General features: G+C 39.4%; 1 protein-coding gene and 1 long non-coding RNA gene across 2 annotated transcripts in view; one reads left to right on the top strand and one right to left on the bottom strand.

Moving 5' to 3' along the window:
• The window catches only part of LOC121887073, a 14,659-nt gene extending 12,085 nt beyond the window's left edge, over positions 1–2,574 (top strand). The window contains exons 3-5 of the long non-coding RNA XR_006092903.1: positions 432–529; positions 627–734; positions 2,500–2,574. This is a non-coding gene — a long non-coding RNA (uncharacterized LOC121887073). The remainder of the gene's footprint in view (positions 1–431; positions 530–626; positions 735–2,499) is intronic.
• LOC121887072 (SH3 and cysteine-rich domain-containing protein 2-like) overlaps positions 1–23,397 on the bottom strand; it is a 27,759-nt gene extending 4,362 nt beyond the window's left edge. Inside the window, exons 1-8 of the mRNA XM_042397621.1 lie at positions 22,843–23,397; positions 9,896–10,250; positions 7,862–7,956; positions 2,797–2,881; positions 2,490–2,602; positions 2,285–2,348; positions 1,074–1,129; positions 819–907 (exon numbers count right to left, since the gene is read on the bottom strand). Coding sequence (XP_042253555.1) covers positions 819–907; positions 1,074–1,129; positions 2,285–2,348; positions 2,490–2,602; positions 2,797–2,881; positions 7,862–7,956; positions 9,896–10,250; positions 22,843–22,932 — 947 coding nt within the window. The 5' untranslated portion in view covers positions 22,933–23,397. The remainder of the gene's footprint in view (positions 1–818; positions 908–1,073; positions 1,130–2,284; positions 2,349–2,489; positions 2,603–2,796; positions 2,882–7,861; positions 7,957–9,895; positions 10,251–22,842) is intronic.

Here is a 23,397-nt window from a genome sequence, read left to right as displayed (position 1 = left end):
ATTTATGTTAGCTAAATATTTCAACAGTTTGGTACATTTAGCTAACTATGTCAACTATACCTGATACATTTAGCTATTTCAACCATATGTTATTTTTAGCTAAATATTTCAACTGCTTGATCCATTTAGCTAACTATTTCAACAATATCCTACACATTTACTTAACTATCTGTTCTATTAGCTAACTATTTCAACCATATATGATACATTTAGCTATTTCTGGGCCTCTTTTCTAGTATTTATTGATTACTTTTAGCTATTTCATCATTCATCCATTACCTATCTATGTAGCTAACCATTTCAGTCATTTAAGTTGGAAAATCAGGCTACATTGTTCATGTACAGCAGCTTTTATCACTGCATCGTTGATGTTGCTATAACATTTTTCTTGTTCTATCTTGTCTTATGTATACTACTGTAAATGTCACAAGGAAATTTGTTATTTTTCTGCTGAGCGTGGACCGCTTTGTCCACATGAAGAGCTACCTCGGTGCTGTCTTCCTGCACAGACGCATCCTCCAGATTACTGGTGGGTGTCATACCACTCAGCAGTTTCCTGCACCTACTAACATACAAAGACTCTTTTTTTTCTGTCACACACTCAACGCAGCTGTTTGTCCTTCCAGGCCTCCCAGTACGCTCCCCTCCTCCTCCCAACCCGAACCCTACAACCCCCTATGATCATCCCGCTGAGGAGGCAGATGGTCTGTGAGTGTCAGTGAAAGTTTGGCTAGGTACACACTTCCTCTCTCCCACCTGATTACCCTCATACACACACACACAAATACACAGTATATAAAGAAATGTGCTGGACTGACTGCAGTTCCAAGTCATTCTTCTCCTGAGGCAAGAACTTGTAGAGAGCCACATAGGTGTGGATGGGGTGAACCTCTACCCGCTTGGGAGTCTGAAATAAAGAAAAATAGAGAGAAATATGAAGAGTATTTTCTGTATGTCCCTTATATGGAAATCTGAAACTAAGTGAAAAGGATGGAGAGTTTGAAGGGGACTGACAGAGTGCAGCTGTGCCAAGAAAAACAAGCTGAAAGAAGATAGAAATGCTGACTACACACCTTCAGGCTGACCCTGTCTTCTGAATCAGCCTTCTCGCTTTCAGGAGGGGTGAGCACTGGAGAGACAGACACAAAAGGAGAGAGAGAGAGAGAGAGAGAGAGAGAGAAGAAAAAGAGAGGGAAAGACGGTATGTGTGAGAACAAGAAATGTCACGTGTACAACAGAGGAGGAGAGGGAGGAAAGAGTGTGGGTTCAAGAGAAAGAAAGAAAAGGGAGGGATACAGAGAGAGAGGTCTTGTCACTTTGCGGCAAACAGAAGGAAGGCCGAAGCCAAGGTCATTTACTGTGAAGTGGCAGCAGTACAAACAGAGATGATCCCTTCTCCTGGGACTAAAGACCGAGAGGGAACGTTCTGGGTAGAGAACACACACACACTCCCACACACCGGCTATAGTGTGCTGTATCTTGGATTAATGTAGTTCTTTAACAGTCCAACATTTAGCTTGTAATGTTCCTTTACGACAAACATCTCACATTGTGGAGAGAAGCTCAACATCTGTACTAAACTGCCATGGAAATAAAATGTATACCCTATAAAATAAGGTTTTCTGTAATTTTCCAAATACCCAGACTGTTTTTTCTGAAATGTTATAAAGGCTTTTGGAGGACGGTTTCACAATTTATTATCTAAATTTCAGACCAATTGCATTGTTTCAGTTGTGGCTCAAACAAACTGACATTTAACAGCAGATAAATAGAGAAACTGTAACTGTGTTTTCAGTCCTTCTGAATCAAAACGTCTTTCAAGATTTATCAATTTGCTCTGATGTCCAACAAATATCAAGGGGAAATGAACTGTAGAAAAAGGTGGAGATACAAATGTCTCCACTAACATCTGCCTCGCTAGACCAGAATGCAATGCAGCCACAGCTTACATCTTTCTGGATCTGCTTACTGGTGGCATAATCCAACAACCTCAACACCTTTTTTGTGATTTGGACAACTGGCATTGATCTTTCTAAATTGACGTATTTTGACTAGAAAACTAGTAAACCAACATTTTTTTCAGTTTTTAAAAGTCTGAGAAAATATAGGAAATTGATACTAAAATAGGAATAGATGAGGCAGGTTAACGAAATCTATAATTTGCAACTCTTGACCACAACTCACCTTGAATGCACTGACCATAACAAATAAAGGCAATCAGTGAACAATGAAAGAGTATGTAATGGTGGGATTCATCTTCAAAGCTGCAAACAAATGGACTTACTTCCTGGGATGGATTCCTCTTCAGCTATAGGCTGGTTCTCTAGTTTGTCTTGCACTTTTTCTTCCTGTAATAAAGAGATGTTTGCAGCCAGCAATGTCAACAATATTCTTAGTATGATTATAGTCAGCATGAATTTATATGAATGACTGGAGCTGTCTGTGTGTTTTATGTGTCTGTGTGTTTTTTATGTGTGTGTGTTTTATACCTCATGACAGGGCGACTCTGAGATACTGCTGAAGCTGGAGCGACTCATCTGAGCCAGCGACGTCCCATAGCGCAGTGCCTCATACACAGGGTCAACAATGCCATTACCCGCCTCTACACAGCCAGACGAGATGGAACAGAGAAACATATGTGCAGTTTTATAGCTGACACTATATTGAAACACACACACATACATACAGAGGCCTGTCAGACATCAATAGCTGAAGGCCACAGACACGGTGATTAGTCATCCTGAGAATCCAGTTGTTTGATGCTGTAATAAATCAACCAGTGGATCCATCACTCACCCTGGGCAGCAGGAGCCTCTCTGACCACACCCAGTGTATCGCTGGTCAGCAGAGGAGAGCTGAAGTTTCTCTTAAAAGCTCCTGTCTGACAGGCCGACAGAGAGACGGGGAGATAGAGAGGCGAGAGGACAGGTTGGGGAGAACAGGGGAAGGAGAAATGTTACTTGAGGCGGAAAAAGGCAAAAAAGGGCAGATGTTTTGCTGTAAGACAATACCTGTGTGATTTTATCTGGGGAAGGTGGGGCTTCAGTTTGTGTGATGAAAGCTGAGTAGCTGAAAAGGTTTTTCAGCTCAACTGAAATCTCTACCATATTACTTTGATGCAGGTATTTTGCACTATAAACACATTTTGGGAAAAATGTGGGCACATGGATTATATTTTTCTTCTGAGTCTCAACTAGTCCATTCAAATACATGATTTATTTGATCTATTTTTAGTTTATTTGCAAGTTAAAAATACTGCAGTATAAATATATAATGTGCATACAAAAAGTGCAAGAGAGGTAAGAAGCTGAGGGCTTTTACAGTCTCATTTTGTACACATTGACAAACATGTTTCACTTATTCACATAGTTCTACATTATCTGTGCATGTACAGTACCAGTCAAAGGTTTGGACACACTTTCCTATTCTCTTAAATGAGAAAGTGTGTCCAAACCTTTGACTGGTACTGTATATTAATGTATGCTTTGAGGTTCGGAGAAGATTAAGGCCGTGGTTAAACAATACAAATGCTGACATCTGTTGAGTGCAAACACTAATGCCTATTCTCCAGCTTGACCCCCATTACTTTACTCTTTGCTACGCTATAATGAATGTCACACATCTGCCAAGCATTGAAGTTCAATTGCTAATGCAGTATAGTTGAAAAGGAAAGAAATAAATAGGGACAGCAGGGACTACTTTGCTCATTTTTATGTCAAGCTGAGTTTTAGTTTTTTCATCTGAGCCCACAGTATATAGACAGCATGAGGAAGAAGAGAAATTATGATGAATGAGGTTGTAGTTCAGTATTTTCCCCCTAAAAGACAGTTTGACAGAAGCAAAAAAAATGCCTTTGACATACTTTTCCATATTGATAGACGTAAGTAAGATCAGCCGTTACGATCTATTACTGTGTTATTGCCCACTGTCAGTGGAAATGATACACTCACCAAGAGTTTTAAGGGTGAGTCTTCAAAGAAATTTCCCCCAGCACTGCTGTATGCCTAATGAAGCATGACTAAACTTTGTCTCATCTCCCTTTCAGCAAATTTATCTACATGGTCCAAGTGTTTAAGCACCACAAAGGCCTGTCACTGTCAGACTGGGGATGATCAACCAATGCAGATAAGGTAACGTACAACCTTTGATATCTGATTTTGTTTCTTTATTTAGCCTGAGAAATATGTTTAGCTACAGTACATGACTCATCAGTCTAATAGATAACATTACAAAGTCCTGTTTTTGACAGAGGAGCTGTGATGAATCTGTTCTATGTTCTCTGAATAGAAACCGGTTTTATTTCATCTCAGCATCTTTTTTTCATCTTGTCCAAGTGATATATGCTGAAAATAACATGCCATGAGAAAGTGTATTAAAAGCTCTTTTTCAGCTTCCCTGCTGCTTGAATTCAGCAGCATTTAATCACTGCGCTTCATTTAATTATATAAATAAGATAAAACAGCATTTTCAGGACCGCGTATTACTACGGAGGCAAAATATCTGTCATGTTAAAACTTGCCACTTTTTCACCCAGACTGACCTCAGGAAATGTTTCTATTACTTTACATAAAAAGTATTTCACACGTATGCTGCGTCATGATATATCACTGTCAACGAATGGAGACGTTTCACTTGAGTGCAACATTTACATTTTTGAACATTTTGCATGCTTTTCATCAACAATGTCTGATAGTTGAAGTAAAGTAATACATTTATATAAAAGGAAATAAATCAAAATGACTGCCGTGACAATTTGACAGATCTGGTGAGAGCAGACCTTCTGCAAAGTACAAAAGTCATCCAAAAGTGAAATATCACTTTAAGGTATGGAAGGAATGTGCTGACTGCTTTCAGGACTGACAGATAAGAATTTGCCCAGAATCTCTTCTTTATTTCTTTGCTTAAGGAACACAAACTTAACCTCTTAAACACTGAAATGACGCTATATTGATTTCATAAGAGTTGTAACATATTTTTAACTAATGATGCAATGATAATAAGGATTAGTAATATTTTGGAAACCCCTTATGAATTCAAAATGTGATTTGATGCCATCATAACATGAGAAGTTATTACATAAAAGCATTTCTACCCATTTAGAAAATCCCACAGGTGCCCACATATATACATATCTGTGTAAAGACGACTCGAGCTCTGGCCAAGTGTCTTTGAATCTGTGTTGATTTTTTTTTTCCCTGAATATTACTTTCATTATCCTTGTTTTAATCTATGTGTGTCCTGCGTTTCCTGTGAAGCACTTTGTGACAAACAAAATAAAAGATGTAAACAAACTTGGCAAACGCTTTGCTTGCTGCCGGATTACGCTAATTATGAGAGACAATTGCCCTCAACTCCTCTGCCAGTGCTCCAATTTGAAACAAGCTGTTGTGCTCAGAAGTGGAGCTAGTTAAATTATTTCCTCATCATCAGGAACCTTGAATCTTCCCTTTCACCTCACATAGCAAAACACCAACCAGACAAATTATATGTCAAGGTATCGGCAGTGGTGCCTGTGCAGCGTGACTGGACAATCTTGAAATTTAAGTCAAGAGACAAGCTGATATTTCACTTTGCTCGGTTGAGATTCACAGAAAGCAAGATTAGACTCTGACCTCTGGGATGTAACAGAGGAGACTCACACAAAGTCTGCTGAGGATGAGTGTGTATAGCATCCCTGCAGAGGCAATTATTTAATGCAGTGCTCAGCTTTATCAAACTGTAATACATCTTTAAGTTTAATTAACTTTGATTATCAAAAGGTTGTCATGATTCCAAAGTAATTTAAAGCTGCTGGATTCTGGGTATATTTTAAAGCTAGTGGTCATATATGGATGCACTCGGCAAATGGGCTGAAAGCGAGCCAGAAGTGCAGCCATCAATATACTCTTTTTGTCTGTTATTGTACTAATTTACATAAACACGAGCTTGCACAAGCTGTGCCTTAGTCACATCAAGATGGTCCGCTCCTCCTGCTTTTCACTGAACTCTGGTGCTAGCGATCAGTTTGCTTTTTCCTCCCTGCAGCAAAAACATTGCTACTCTGTCTGGCCTGAAGTCAACCCAGGAGTTTGACTGGCACTTCTACTCAGCAAATCAAGTTTCCCCTCCCATCACAAGGATTAGATTTATTCTATCATGCTGTTGTCTGACTATTTCTGACAGGTTTTTTTTTTAATCAGCATAAGGACATTTGTTGCTCAAAATCAGGTCTACAATCTGCATTTCCATTAAAGTTCAAATGTGTACAATCACTTTGCCATAAAATGAGCACTTGCAGTGCTTTTACTAAAATTCCACAACAACTTATTTGTACTCAAAAGCTTTGTGCAATTCTGTAACTTCAATTTAGTCGAGAGTCCGTGAATCCCAGACCTTGATTCGTAGATGTATAAGAAGTAGCCTCGAACTCCATCCAGTTTCTGTTTAATGCCTAATACTTGCTTTGATGAGTGTGCAGTGATCGAAAAGGACATTGCCGAAGGCTTGGCGAGAGCCTGCCGTGTCATATCCTCGAGGGATTGTGTGTGCCTCAAACACACTGAATTTCACACTGAATTAGCCAGACCAGCTGGTACAGGGAGATATTGATTTTCCAACAGAGTTGAGAGGGGAGGAAGGAAATGTAGCACCCAGACAAGAGAGAGGAAGAGAGGAGGGCGTTATGTGAGAGGAGCAACACAGGCGAGAGTAAGGACAAAAAGGCTGAGTGAAAAAATGTTGGGACCTGGCCGCTGAAACTTTATCAGTATCATCCTCCTCAGTTTTTGTTCCTCTTATGGTATTTATAGTTGGAAGATTATTCTATCCCACTGCTTCCCTTTCACACATCTGCCAGTGTCTTAGTCTACTCTGCAAAGCCCTGGTCAATTCACATTCCATTTATAACCACTACCTTTTTGTCTCCGCTGGTTTGAAAAGGGCTTTATCCTCTTTTAACAAGAAGGGGGCTTTGAGGCTAAGCATATTACAAGGACTAAAGGCTATGCCAACTGACTGAGAGAGACAATTACAGCATCCAGATGCTGTTTAATTCTGCTGACACAATGCAGTCTGTGTTAGTCTATGGCCTACATAGAATTCATGCATTTCCAGTAAATTACTTGAATAAATGCACAAAATATAATTACCTATGTAAAAAAAAAAATGCCTATGCTAAGCCTGACTACTGGGGTTTTTACTACTGGGAGGGAACTGCAGTAACTGAGCAAAGCAACTGAGAAATATGGTTAAGTTGCACAAACCTCTGAAAGAGCAGTGACTATATCAATTAATATAAAGCCAAACTGACCGGTACACTAATCCTGTGACTGAGAAATTTGTCCAATCAAAAGTGATCTCCTCAATGGTGACAATGCTCCCTTCTACAAGTTAGTGACAGATTTCAGAAGAATGAAAATATAATTAAACTATAATACCAACACATGATCATAAAAAATGGTCACTATTTTAAATAAAGTGACTAAATGCTTCACTATCAAGAGAAAAAAGCAAGAGACAGATCAGAAAAATTGAATGATCATTGAGGTTAATGTAGTGCATTTGACGTAAATCATTATTATTAGAAATACTATTAGGCCTAATACTAATAGTTGGTTATCAGCAAGTACTTGTATGTCACTACTGTCTCATTGACCATGCCACAAATCCAGCCAGACTTTGGAGAAGCATCTGAGACAGAATTTCACACCGGAGATGACCAAATATCTCCTGAAAGCTGGCTATCATTTCTGTGCCAGCCAAGTGCCAGGCCGAAACTTTGTGTTTTATTTTATGTGGGCAGTTAGGTGTAACTGTTAGCCACATAAGGTGCATAGTGTGTGGTAGTGAGACTTAATGATAAGTCAGACTGAAATGATCTTACCTTGCCAATACAGGGCTGCTGGGAGAGCTCCGATGAGCACCAGAGGTGGGCCGCCACCTTACAGGCTTTACAACGCAGCCCCTGCTTGGAGTTCCCTGCATGGACACCGACATCCATTATATCACACAGACATCTTGGCAGACTGAAAACAGCTGTCCTATTATAAACAGGTTATAGCAAACACACCCACTGCAAACACCAGTAACTTGTGTTATAAGTATAAAAGCAATGTCTTGCAAGCAGAAAGAAACTACTGTTTATGATGGTGTGGTCTGTCCAGTATGGTTTTAACTACTGTATATACTGAGAGTAAAAAATGTCTAATTATTGCAAATTTGCATTTTACTTTCCTGTTTCTGCTTATTTGCATTTACAAGCCACCTTGGTTGTCTATTCTTTGGTTGTCTTGGAGGGCTTGCAATTGTAGTTATTTTTACAATAAAAAAGATGAGAGCTGCTCCACTTTTCTGACCTGATAATCAGACTGAATCACTATTTCATTTTCACTTCATTATCTATTCAGTTTAAAATGCTGAAAAAAGTAATGTGGGTGACAGTTTAGATGTTTAGAAACAAGCTTCCACACTCCAAAGATATTTTGTGACTGATAGCAAATTTACAACGCATTGTCTTTGAACAATACAGAAATTCTATAGCATTTACCAAAATGTATTTCAGCAAATTAATTTGGGCAAAATTGTGGTTTATTTGTGTAGATCGTTCTAAAGCCAATGAGTCACAATGAGTTATACTAGTCATAAAACCAAATGACACAGACATACTTCACAGTTAACACAATGACATCAATAAATCTGTATAAAAAAAAAACAGTGAGGTTTTAACACCCGGAAACACCCGGAAGTCTAATTTAGAGCATATCGGCTACACCAATGAATCATAGTAAGCCCTAAAGAAGGCCCTTGCAGTTTGCCAGTATCAGGAATTTCAGAATATGGGCCCTGTACATAATCATCATAATGCCAATGGCTTTGCTACAGTAATTTTAAGAGCGAAAAATCCAGTGTGGACAAACGAACATTGAGAGGTTATTATTTGTGTGGCTTACTGAAAGTTTGCAGTTATTTTTTGTTTTGTTTGTTTCATTGCCAATATATTTTATTTTGTTATTTCAACATGTTCGGAATAAAATAATCCAATTTGTCAAAAGTGATGTCATGAGACAAAATAAACCATGATATAAGTTGACGTGTCTTTCAAAGTCAATTTTCTGGTTATAAAACTGGTTATAAACTCCTAAGTTCGTGGAATCAGTCACACATAAAGCATAAGCAGTTCAATTTTATTACAATTTGCAGGATGTAACTGACCATACCGATTTTTTCCTGGTGGCTAAAAATTCTAGAAAGTGAGCTGACCTGTCCAACAGATTTGGTTTTATGAACGGTGCAGCTGAGAAATGTCCACATACCAATTGTAGAAAAAGCCGATACAACTCCCGGTGGAGGTATGTTAATGGAACAGAAGATTGGATCGCAGTTGTTGCTGTCAATAATTTTCATTGGGAACATTTTCTGCTGAGGGAATAATCTTGTTGCTAACTGTCCACAGTGAGATTTGTGGATTATCCTGCATAATGATCTGCAGTAATCCTTTGAGAAGCACCAACACAATTCAGCTTCGTTATATTGGGCAAAGTGGCAGAAGTCCCAGGAGCAGAGATGTCCAAATCCTGTGCAAATAAACCCAAAACTATCTGCATGGCTTGATACTACGAGGGGTTAAGTGAGAAAATAGGTTTATTTGTGGTTTGGGTGAACTTGCCCTTTAAATCTGTTGTTACACAAAGCTAATTTTAACTGATATCTTTGCACAGTGCTGAATTGTACATAAATTCAGCCACTGATTTCTGCATTTTGAGACACCTACGTCTTCAAGTGATGGAAGTAACAAAGAAACCACTGACAATATGCATTTAAAAAAGGAAAATATAGTGAATTTTACTAATTCTGGGTTACTCCATCCAGGCACAACCACAAATACACTGCTCTTAAAGTAACTGGCACAATTACCTACCTTGGATCATGTGTTTGCATCGCTGGCAGTTGGCAGGCCTACGGAAGACGTGCTCCTGGAAACAGTGTGTCTTGACTGGCTGCATCGGCAGGGCCTGAGACTTTGACAATGAAGGACTGATGGAAGGTGAGTGTGATGACAATGATGGGTTGGGACTGATAGATGGGGAAAGGGAGGGAGATCGCTCGTAGGCCAGGGGAGACTCAGAGAAGGGGGGAAGAGATGGCGCAGGTGGAGGCGTGGTAATAAGAGCGGAGGGTGGGCGAGTGTCTCCGTTGCTGCGCTGGAAAAAGTTGTCCATGCTCTTGCTGCGCATGACCGATTTGAAGGACAGGGAGCGCTTCAGTCGCTGAAGCTGAAAGAAAAAGTGAAGAAGAAGTAGTTTACGTGACTTTCTACAATGAAGAACATGACAAATTACAACAAGTGCCAAGAGAACTGTGTTTGAAAAAATCTGAAAGGTCTTGAAAACCCATTTTCTCAATCAGTTTTTCTCTGAAAGACGGGGTCCTATACGATCACAAAACTTTTTGCAAAAGTTAGAGTAGTTCTGGTTATTTCACAAGAGGTTACTGTATATTTGTGCTCTTGCCTTTAGCTCTCAGTAGTTTGAAGTAGGTCTGAGCTCAGGTGGAGAAAGTCAGTGTCACATACTTCTATGCACCAATCAGGTTTTAGCAACTCGACAGGTGTAGTTGGCAGGACTTTTATTAAATAACAGCCAGGGATGTCAATTTCCTAACTTTAAATTGCTTATTTAGTCATGACTTTTTGAAGGTAAAGAAAAACACTTCCAAATTTTCAGGGTGCTATAAAGTCCTGAAGTGACAATTTAAAATAGAAACAACACGAATGACCTTTGAAATAACAAAAAAGTGTTCAGCTTGAGGGGATGTGCAGTGTTTGAAAAAAATCAGTCTGTTAAAATACAGCCTGTTAGCTCTACCCTCTGCCTGTCCTTGCCCTGCTAGGCTGGCTTCTGATCTTCCATGTTCAGCTTTTTTCCCACCTTTCCTTAGATCACAAATTTGCCATCCCTTGCGAATCCCTGCGAGTCAATACCCCTTAAAATTCACCTTTGATTAGTTTTATTGAGCGGCCTGCACCTTTGCATTTGATGCTGTCAGTGATGCACTGCAAACACTGTGTTTATCTTTGACACTGCCCGCCCCCGCTTCCCGCCTGCTTGCCATCCAGTGTTTTCGACCACAATAAAGGGCAGATGAGGACTGGCCGTTGGGAATTTCACAAATTTTTCTGGTGAGTCGGTCTTCTGAGGGCTGGTATTTTTTTTCCCAACCCCAGCATTAGATAACATATATACAAATATTCAATAGGTCATCTTAGCTGCAGTGACATGGTGGTGCAATCTGTAATAGCAGGTACCAGTTGCCATCACAACTGAAACTCAAAGTATCTAGCACTTGGGCAGTTAGTATCTAGCAAACATTAAAAATATCTCGCAATCGCTGCCGAAACATGGATAGAAAGAGAAAACCTGCGGCTGGTGGCACAGAGAGGGTGCGCCAAGTAAAGAAAAAAGATATTACTGGCTAACACCGCAAAGTGTGCTAAGATAACAGACTTATTTAAGCAGTCTGTGGGTGATGATGAAGACAGTGGCGAAGAGGTAGAAACATCAAAGAGTAGTGAGCAGGGAGCAGGTGCTTTGTCATGCTTACATGTGCTGTGAACTAGCTAAGTGAACTAAAGAACAAAATGTTTTTGTTAACCTTAGGGTTTCAATGCTAGGGTCCCGCTGCAGGTTTGACCATTTTCAAGGTTTAACTAGTCAGACTCAGTGCTCAAACGTTTAGAGAAGTTTACACTAAACTTCTCTAAAGTGTTTAAAAAATGGTCATCAACTTCCACTGTAAATGGGTCAAATAAACATGTAAATTAGATAATTTTCTTTTAGATTACTATGAGGCATATAATATTTGATTTTGATTTTATTGCCCAGCAATAAAAATGATTTGTTATATACTTACTCTACAATCTGAACAAGCAGGTGAACATGGCTCTGAATAGGAAAGGGAAAGGATGGAGGAGGAGGGAGCAGAAACCAGCACAGATCCAATTAGAGGTGTGTGTGCACTATTAAATGTTATTGTGTGTCTGTGAAGTGAAGTAGAACACAATACATCATTCATATGATCAGGTTGGACTACTTCATTCAAGTTATTTATTGTTGCATTACAAGATTGATGGCAAGTACGTAGCATAATACACCACATATGTATTTGCCTATGTCACGGTTGGAATATTCATCATGAATTTAATGAGTACAACAATAGTCAGACAGGGAAAGTTTTGAGGAAGTCTTTGCAGTCTTTCTCTATGGAGACAGGTATGTGTGCCACTGAACAATAAAGTTTAAAAGTAATTGAAGCATAGGTATGTTTTGCACTCTTATATGGTCTTACTGATTGAATACAACAAAATACTGGTCATCTGAAAAATTCAGTTGCAGAGTCAGAAAGGGAGAGGTTTGATACAAACATGTGTCAGTTCGAATTTGCCGTATCAAATTGGGGCCGCTGGACAGCCAATTCCCGTGCTGCTTTTTGTTGCCAGTCCAGCCCTGATAAAGGGGAACATAAAGGGGACAAACAATTACTGGGACTCAGGAGTGATGGGATCCAATATATGGAAATAATAATAACTGCTGTGGACTCATACATCAAGGGAATGGCCTGCAGAATGAGGGCAAGGATGAAATAGAGACTGAAGAGTACCTCCTCAATTTACACAGAGCTCATTAGCTGTCTATGTTAGTGACTGGGCAGCAACACTGTTTTGTAGACCTGCCTCAAACTTCAATGTTGTACATGTTTATTTATTTCTGGATTCATGGAGAGTGTCTGCTTTTCTTTAGTCAGCAGAACCATTAACTTTTGTATATTTTGTGGCATTAACATATCTTTTCTTGTAGCGATGTAGCAAATAGTGTTTCTCTGCAACAAAATCATGTTTGAGGAGGTAGCATCCTCATCATGCCTTTGAAAGCCACTGTATCACCCATCTGCACTCCTCCGCAGAAAATTCAATCAATAGCATCGAGCAGGTTCCTCTTTTTCTTCTTTAAGCCACAGATTCACAGATGCCAATTAGTTTGAGTGATGAAAAGAGTTCTCTCTGTTGACCCATTAGTGAGTGCCTCTCATAAATGTTTCCTACAGGGAGCTGAGTCCATGCTTTCCTTAATGGCCGTTTCTTGGCTCGACTGGTGGCCCACTCAGTAATGGATGTTCCTCTCCATAAGATGTTTTAAGTTGCCTGACTTTGTTAATCTTATCTGTGGTGAAGGCCGGTCTTTGCTTCAATTCCAAGGGAAAAGAAACAACTTCTTCAAGCACAAACCGGGCAACACATGACAGATACAATTAATAGCTTAAAACACCTCCCTGAGCTTTTACAAAGATTAAAGAAACACAGAAACAGGGATTAAACCGAGGCTAAAATGGAGATTAAAGAATACTGGCTAGTTTAATGCAAAATTAATTTTGTAAGTAGTTTTACAAGGTTGAGTAATCATGAAAGTGGGGTGCTCCAAATTACCATATTGACATGAGCAGGTTCCATCTGTTTCCTCTATTCAATTCACATCGAAATCTATACCATCTACAGACCTGTATGAATGAAAACAATGAATAAACATTGGTTAAGTGGGTGTTTTTATACAGTTTATCTAAAGACCTATTATTCAGTATTTACTGTTTCTACAAAATCCCTTTTATTGTATCCCGTTAAGTTTAAGCACTGAAATATTTCAGAAAAAGTGTTAAACAGTTAAAGAAGTATGATATATAGTCAAAAGTATGTAGACCAGTAGGTTGGTGTCCATTAGCCTGCCAATTAAAGGCCATCATAATGCTACAGCATACAATAGTCTTTTATTAGTGTATAACAGTGTGCCTCAAACTTTGTGGTAACCGTTTGGGGGGGGGCAGGTGGGAGGTCACATCCTGTTTCAATATGACTATGTCAGTGATTTGAAAGCACTTTGAATTGCACTAACCTGTATGAAAGGTGCTATACAAAAAAAAAATGTTTGATTGATTGATTGGCCTACACAGACCCTGGACCTCAATGCCATCAAACACCTTTGGGTTTAATAGAGCAATGTCTTATTGCCAAACATCAGTGCCTGTCCTCACTGACACTCTTGTGCCTGAATGGGAGCAAATCTGCCAAAATCTGGAGGAAAGCCTTCCCAGACGAGTGGAGTCTGTTATAGCAGCAGATTAATGCCCACGGTTTTGGAATGAGATGTCCAACAATCACGTATGGCTGTATTGTTTGGGTGTCCACCTGCTTTTTTTACAAATACTATTAGCTAAGTAGAGTACGTATCTGACTGTTTCAGGACCAAGGTGAGTTCTATTTCACAAATCCTCTGACGGTCTGTATAACCATGGACTGTAGTTTCAAAGTACTGCATAGCAGCCATAGATACAACCATTTCCAAAGGGGTTTGGTGGGCTCACTCTCATTGGCTGAACCAGTGTGCGAATTTCAGTGTGATAAAGCCTACAGAGACAATTAGACTGTTAGAGGGATCTGATCATAAAACCAGGGTTTAACCTCACATAGTTAGGCAAGTCTCTTAGGGGAAACATTAAACCCATACAGGTATTCAGATTAACTTAACTGTCAGTGCAAAGTACAAGTGCTATTACAACGAAAATATTATTGTACGTCTGCAACTAACTAATTTTCATTATCGATTTATCTACCAATTATTTTCTCGATTCATTGTTTTGTCTATAAAATGTCAGAAAATACTGAAAATGTGTGTTATAATTTCCAAAAGTCAATGCTTACATCTTTAAAAGACTTATTTTGTCCAATCAACAGTCCAAAACCAAAAGATAATCAGCTTACTATCATGGATGACCAAAAAAAGCATTAAACCATCTCATTTGAGAAGCTAAAACCAGCAAATGTTGGCATATTTGCTTAAAAAGAAAGGCTAAAATGATAACTTGATTATCAAAATAGTTGCAGATTAATTTTCTGTTGATTGACTAATTGATTAATTGACCAATCATTGCAGCTCTGTATTACTGCAACTGCCTGAGCTTTGCAACTGGAGCTCACATGCCACAATCTTTATAATAGTATATGTGACTTTGTATTTAAATTTTGTACACATGGTTCTGAGTATAGCTGCTGTTCATAAATATGAGGAAATAAAAATCAGCTTCACTGTGTTTTCTTACACCCTGTAACTTCCTCCCCTGAAAACAGAACAGAATCAAAAGCAGAGCTCTAATGAATGCAAATCTCTATATTTCTCCATAGCACTCTTGTCTGTCTCTGTAAGGGGTTTGAAAAGTCTATTTATGGATCACAGAACTGGAGACCCGTCACACGCTGAACTACTGACAGCAATTAGCTCATCACAGTGCGAGTAGATGTGTACTAGAACAGACTGCGGTTGGAGGAAGAAGAAGATGAAGGAAGGAATAAGAGAAAAGTACGAGGGCAGTCAAAGAGAGTGAGGAAAAACAGAAGACAGAAACAGGAAGAGGAACATGGTAAGAGAGTGAAGGAAGAGATAGTGAAAACACACCACCACCATCAACCCCCCTTGTCTTTTAAAACTCCACAATGCACAGAGGCCTTTCTTTATCACCCCTCTGACAGACAAACAGAACAGTGGGAAGACAGAGCAGACGTCTATGCTTTGTTCTTTGGTCCGTTTGAAAATGAGCACAGAGCGTAGAGATGTTCGGTGAAGGCCTCTATAAATAGGCTGTTGTGAGGGATGCCTGGATAAATTAATGATTAAGAAGTGGGGGGTTGGTTGTTCACGCGAGATGCCTGAGAAAGGCGAAAAGTCATCCTTGTGCCACTAGTATGCAACACAGAGGTCCCATTGCACACTCAGGATTGAGGCACAACTGCAATTTCAGTCAGACACTTCTGTCAAAGAATCGACCATTTATATCAAATGGTAATACAGTTAGATTTGGCTGAATAGGCTCTGATTCTACTCTCAAAGAACCAGAGCAGTAACAAAGACTCTAATAAAAATACATGAACATCTTAGTTAAATTAACAACACCAAAAATACCGCATAAGAAGGAGACGTGGGTGGTGGATGCGCCACATGAATGATTGGACATTACTAGTGACACACCTGTGAATAAGCCAGTGATTGTGAAGCATGTATGAAACAGTTGACAGCCAGTACAAGCATGACTTCAGCGCTGTACCTGAATGAACTCTACATGCTTCACGCCATAACAGGTCATACAGTGAGGCGACTGCTGAAGAACCACATCATAAAAGAAACACAGATCTTAAAGTTTAACGGTTTATTAATAATGTTTTGTTTGTGGCCATGCAACACACACTCTTGACCAGCCTTGTTATCTAGGAAACCTCAGGAAAGAGGATTGAACACAGTGTCTTCATCTTCTGGATCAGTTTCTGAACATTGTATGTCAAAGATTTCTAAAATTATTTAGATAGAAGCCACCCATGAAGTGATGTCGCACTAAAATTAGGTACAGTTGTGTACATGTGGCACACACAGGTCACAGAAATATGCATGAGCACTTACTATGCCACATTTATAAAACTAGTTTGGACAAAAAAATGCTTGTTTTGTCCTTGATCAGGCATCTTAGTTATCCTTGAACAGTGCCACAGCTGTCTTTGTGTCCTTGTGCACGGCTATTATGCAGCTGTATACTGTATATTATAAGACCCAACAGCCTATTGATTGATGAAACATGAGCAGGCCAAATATACTAAATAATCCAATATTAGTTCATCTTATTCCTACAATATTATTGAATAGTTTGGTTGACAATATATATCTCCTTATTCCATATTTCTCTTGTTTCTTTATGAAAAGTGCCACATGCATTATTTCTGAAACCAGATCTATGATGGTCTCCTGTCATGCCACGTCTGCAGAAGCCTGATCTGCAGCTGGGACTCAGTTGAACAACTTACTCCACAGTGCCTGACTCTTGCATGTTTGTCATCGCATCTCTAGCTGCTCATGATATTCAAGGCGTTACTAAACTCAGTGGCACGTAATTAAGTTTGGCATTCTTCTTTTAGTGACCTGAGTTTTGAATTAAAGATGACCTCATTAGGCGTTGTTCCAGCTGAACGTTGTTGGGTAAAAAAGTGCACCTACTGAAATGACCTTTTGTACAAATGGAAAGTTGTAATGCTTCACTGCACAAGCTGTATTGCTGGTCGCTGGGCTTGGAACAAACTGACACCTTCCAGGAACAGAACAAAACCGACAGTTTAACTGCAGCTTTCTCATTGCAGGAACTGATAGATTTCCTCTGTCTCTATATATTAAAGTGATTTTAAGGGTTTTTACATAACTTTTGCATTATGCATTTAATATTCTTTCACTGCTCCCAAAAAGCACCTGTGAGAGGTGAAGTGATGACTATTGTTAGTAATGTCAATTCCCTTAAAAAACAACTATTAAAAGTCAGATGTAGTGGCATTTACTTTTATGTGAAATAGTTACAGCAGCTTGGGGGGCTCATTTAATTTTTTACAAGCATGACTCACTGAACTTAGTGTATTATATATCAAATCATTGTCATGTCAAAACTTTATAACTAAAGATTATAGATCATAAAGATTATATATCGAGGAAATTACAAAATTGGCAATACAACATTTATTTTAAGGATCTTCCACATTGGAACCTAAAGTGAACCTCAAGAGCCTGAGGTTTCCCTCTAACCTCTTATATTAGATGTAAATATCTTGGATGGAAGAAAAGGTGTGAATTAAGGTAAATTATTCACTTATGCTCCTCTGCTTGTCACATTTACAGCTCTGTGTGTGGCTGTTGTTTGAAGGGCTGTGATGCATGAGCCTCGTGCTAGCGGATACTTCTGCCCGCTCGAGTGTGCAGCAAAAGAAGCTTGCATTTCCAAATCCAGCCGTTTAAAAGGCTTAACTGCATAAGGAGCTTTTGTAGCTTGCATTACTGTAGGTGACTGCCACAACAGCTCTTTGATGTTCACACAATGGCGAAAGAACACTTATTGGGGTGCTCAATAAGAACAAGTTGATTATGTTTTGATGGTATTTTCACTTTAAGGTTGACACACATGATTTTCAGGATAAAATACATATTTACAAGATTTACAGGTTCATGTCCAGTTTCTTTTTTATTTGAGCAGCCCATTTACCCTGTTAACAACTATCACACTGTGTTTCTCTTCATGTTACACACACACAGTCAACTGAGGTTTGTTCCATTTCTCCCCTGTTAAAGGGATTATTTCCTTATCCAAATCAAGGGTCTAAGGATAAAGGTGCTGTAACACTGTACAAATTGTAAAGCCTTCTGAGGCAAATTTGGGATTTGGGATATTGGGCTATACAAAAAAAACTGACTTGACCTGACTTCAGAGAGTAGAGAGAAAAAAATGGGATGTGCAGAGTGCAGGATGAGATCATCTTCCATACTGTATTCAAAACATAACCTACTTTACTGACTAAAAGGCAAATGAGGGATAAATGTAAACGGAGAAATTCTTCTACGCAGATTTTTTTCTATAATCAATTTAATAAACCACCACTCGGAGAAAGAGAGACTCAAAGTACAAAAAACAATTAAAGCGTAAATGTTATTTTTCTAACAATTATGTGCTAGCAGGGCGCTCTTGAGGAGTAGATAACCATGTTACAACCTAGTTGCTAAGCAACACAAGCTCTTAATGAGTGATGATTTGTGTTTATGCACTAATCATTCATTCAGTCTTGCAGTCAAAGGTGCACATTTTTCAGGTGTTATCAGGGTGAGTGTGCTATTCAGAGCTGAAGAGTAGAACTACGCATTTTTTCCACTCCATTACATCAACTTTGCCTCTTAGAGAGAAAATAACCTCAGAAGTTCACTGTCAATGAAGCAGCAACCTGAGGTCAGTACTAAACAAAGGACTAAACAAAGTCTATTATCCCCAACAGACTCGACTCTTACCCTGACACTGCATGGCACTCTGCTGGATCAGCAGCATTTCGGAACTCAATCGAGGACAGTAATTCAATGACTTCATCATTAATCAAAACAGTGCTGGGTCAAAGCTGGATCCATGCAGGGTGCCACGGTGAAAACTGAAAACTCTCAGCTTGTATTCTTTCATGAATTTGTTTCATTCTTGACGTCGTTCCTCTCTTCTTCTATCCTTTGCAAGTTTTCTGTCGCCGTAAGTATCTGTCTTTCACTGTGCGTCTGACTATCTGCAAGCCTTCATCTGTTTTCTGTGCAGACTAGTTTTTTTCAAAGGTCGGCGGTGCAAGTCAATCATTCTGGCAGGAGAAATACAAACATATCATAGTTTGTCAGAAGTTAATTGACTGAGTGATGTATCCTCCTGCCAACAGCGATAGAGAGGAAACAAACACAAGGAGGCAGAATAAAGTTTGTTCCAAAATGTCATCTACATACATATAATCGCATTAGGAGAGCTCTGCAGTCTCATTTGCTCATTAAGGGAGTTTATTCACCTATTGATGCAGGAATTCAGAAGTTAACCAAGAGGAAAACTCTCTCGAAATGAACAAAAACAGCACCATTTGTTAATTTTAAAGCTATACTTGGGTATAACGATTTCTTTCATGAGCTGTAAAACACACAAATTGGATTTTGACTGTTTTTCATGTTTGCATGGTTTGAGAATTAAAACTGAAGATAAGGAATGTAGGAAATTGAGAAGTCTTAATCAACAATAAACTGTAGTTTGTAGTAACTGACTGAACTGGCAACCTTGATCTTGCATGATTCTCAGACAAATAAAGAGACCGTGAAGAAACATCTGTTCACTGTCACTCATATCTTCTTTTCCAGTCTGGCTTAATTTGACATTCTCTTCTCTTTTGCTGTTTCTTATCTCCTCTTCCATGCGTTTCTCACATCCAGGTACTGTACCCCTCTTTTTCTCTGTCTATGTCTCTCGCTGGCTATCCTATTTTTAAATCTCTCTTATTCTTTCAAGCGCTCAGGCAGCCTTCACCAGCCGGTCACTCTCTTCAGAAAGGGAAGCAGAGAGCTGTGAAGAAAGAAGACGATGCAAGAAAGGAAGGAAGGAAGAATGAGAGAAGTTGGACTTAAAGAGAGGTGAAGTGCAGGTGGAAACACGTGAGACCACGTTTCAGGTTTAATTTAAATAGGAAACAGTCAATAGAAGAAAAAAAAAAGATGGGAAATATATACTGTAAGTCTAGAACTAGAATTGAATTAGATGAGAAGAGGAGAGCGCAGGCTGATAAGGAAGTTAGTGAGAAGAAAAGCAGAAGGAGGAGAGCTTGGGGAAGTGAGTGTGAAGGGCAAAAAGGAGAGAAAAAGCATTGCCATCATTTCACCTCATAAAAACGTCTTTGTGTTGGCTGAAGATGTGATGAGCCGTGTGAAGGCCCTGTGGACCGGAGCACAGCAGCACACCTGCATTATCAGCACTTACATCCACTTGTCTTTTTGTAAATATCAAACTTTATGTAGCGGCTGACTCTCATTTCCTCCATCACTGAACAACATGGAGCTTAACGCTTGTTTTGTCTTCCCAAACTTTCGCTCATCATCCTCTTTTAGCTCCATTCCTCACTTAATGCGAGGCACTTCAGCAGCATGTGCTCCAAGTGATTAGAGTGGAATAATAATATTTTTTTGGAGCTATCACCTTGCCCGTAGGTGGAGGTGGAATAGCTATTTGCTTCACTGTCACAGCCTCTATTAGAAGCACTTCAGAAAGCTGGTAGGCTCACTTAGTGCTGTAATAAATACTCTGAGAGCCGAGGGACAGTAGGGGAGACAGAGAGGGAGAGATAAAGGAGGGGTTGATGAAGAGATGAGAAAGACTGCAGAGAGAAGCATTAAGAGGAACCAAGAGAGAGAAAAAGATGACGGCAGAAGAGGGGAGAGAATAATGTTACAGGATGAATAGAGCAATACGCAGAAGTGAGAAGATTGAGAGTGACAGGAAGAAACGAGTGGAGCTCTAGAGATACCCTCGAGCACACTGCTCTAAAAGAGAAGGGTACATTTCACCGAAACCAAGTTGTAACACGCATTTAATCTTCACCATCCTCTTTTCTTCTTCCAGCGGGGGCTTGGCAAACACAGAGCTACATGGCTGACGCAGCTTGGAGGATTGTTTCCGCCCAGTTCTGTTTTGTCTGGGCGGCCATTTGTGTGAGTTATGACCAAGCCCCTAGCTAGACACAGCAAACATCTGCTAGCTGATTTGCTCATAAATTCACGCAGCACCTAAACGCCCACCATCCATTGTGTTGTCTATACTCAAATAGAAAGAACAAGAGTACCGCCCCGCCAGGCTCGTTCCAGGCCGCTGTGGTGATGACCAACAAAAGGCGGCCATAATGTGATTTGTAGCCGCTGCAATTAAGGCTGTTCTTGACACTCATTTGTAAATGTTAAAAAATAAATGTGTTGCAGGAGATTTAGGTCAAGTCGGTAAATGATCATTTGCTCAAAAGATCCTCAGTTTGAAGTTTGCATGTAAGAAATACAAAGATCAATCCCAAATGACAAGCTCATCATTTCTTAAAATATACTTTCATATTTGGACTGAGATTATTATACACTTCTACCCAAAACTGGATTATCAGTTGGGGCCCCAGAACTACAGGGCCCCAAGACCTGTCAAATTTATGCTAATTTAATTGGGTATTCATTTGAGAATATGCACCACTAAAGCATAATAACAACTGACAAGATAAAGGCCTTCAGGTGGGTCTTGCTTTACTTCCTAATCTTAAGGCCAAATCTGATTAATTATAGACCTTAATTAGTTTAATTTTCACCTTATATTTTATTTAATCTTTATATAAGCAGGCATGTACTATTCAGGTTGGAAACCTCTTTTGCAAAGGAGACCTGACCAAGAAGACAACACAAACTGTTGCAAACAAAACAATACAAAATCCAGCAATGGATAAAGAAACACTAAAACAAGTAATAACACTAAAATAAGGCTAAACGTAAGCGAAGAGCAGAGGCAATAATAACAAATCATATACAATAGTCTTAAAGTTTCATCAATTTATATTCCTTTTGCAGACTATCCCAAGTGGCTGAAGCAGAAAACATGAAGCATTTCTTTCCCCATCTCTGTCCTTACATTGTGGACAGCAGATATACTGTATAGCTTGTGATGTGGGATATTGATCGCAAGATGAAGCATATCCCTGAATGAATGTGTTCAGTCAAATTGCCCCATAGAAAATTATGGATCCAGGTAATTTTCTAGTGGAGAAAGAACAGAAGAAATGTATGAATTGTACAGAGAGGGGAAGGAATTTGGGATTAATAGGAGCCCAGCACCTCACTTTTTACCTGGGCCACCCTACCTACCAGGTTAATTATGGTGTTAGTCATCCAGTGTCTTATGATGTGTTTTCTGAGCAAGAAAATACAAGACCACCAAAGGTACAGGCTCATAACTCTGCTGGGACACTGTTATTTACTGTATGTACTAAATATTTAGGATGCTTTCTATAAATTGAGATGCACTATCAACATAAAGCATCTTCCTGCATCTCATTCTCATTAATAATAGTCTTCATCTGAGCTCATTTCATCATTGTACTTTAAGAAAACTGTCTTTTTTTGAGTCAGTGTCTCTGCTATTCTGTGCATTCAATATACATGCAACAGAGCACACACACCTTCGTGCAATCTCTGCCCTAAAGGTCAGAGTAGTTAAAGAATTAAAGCGGCTTAGACTTGTTATGCAAGACCTGCAGACAACACAGAATTAGCCTCGTAAAGAAAGAAAACAAGCTTTGTCAAACTTTCCTTAAACATAAACGAACCCAAAGCTAGAATAAAGATCAACCGTGCTTTAAATTAACATCAGAATTTTTTTTTTTTCAATAACCAATGATCTATTCGCTGTACGTTGTAATATACACAGGTGTGCTGTTACCTTTGATTCAGGTTGGCTGGGCACGGTTGCCTGTTGTCGGTGCAGGTCCCGGTTTTGTGGTTCGTTCTCCTTCTCGCTGATTTCCGTCATCTCGGATAAAAAAAAAATGCTCCTTCAACAGCAAAACTGAAGCAAACTGATAAGTCCACGGCGATAGAGTAATGAAGAAACTATGCACACAGAGGTTTAAACATCGCTACAGGCTCTCATCCAAAGAGGTAGGGCTAAGTCATGTTTCATTGGCAGCATCCATCTGGGAATTTGAATTTAAGTGAGATATTCCGTCGAAAACGTGCGTCTTGTTTTCGTGTTTAGCGATTCAAATTGGTGCATTAAAGACCAATAAACTAAACTGGGAGAAAATATCCACAGGAAGTCACTCGGTTCGTCTATTTCTTTCCGCTGCCTCGCGCTTCTCTCTCGCATCTACCGGCCAGTTTACCTCTCCTCTCCTCGCGCACACACACGCGCTCTACAACAACTTCGATTTCGCCGTGACGAAGTGCTAGGCGCGTCCTGATTGGTCCAGACGCATTAAAATACGCCAAAAAGCAC

The sequence above is a fragment of the Thunnus maccoyii genome, chromosome 20 (assembly GCF_910596095.1).
Source record: "Thunnus maccoyii chromosome 20, fThuMac1.1, whole genome shotgun sequence".
Taxonomy (NCBI): Eukaryota; Metazoa; Chordata; class Actinopteri; order Scombriformes; family Scombridae; genus Thunnus; species Thunnus maccoyii.
This window is presented reverse-complemented; position numbering and strand designations above follow the sequence as displayed.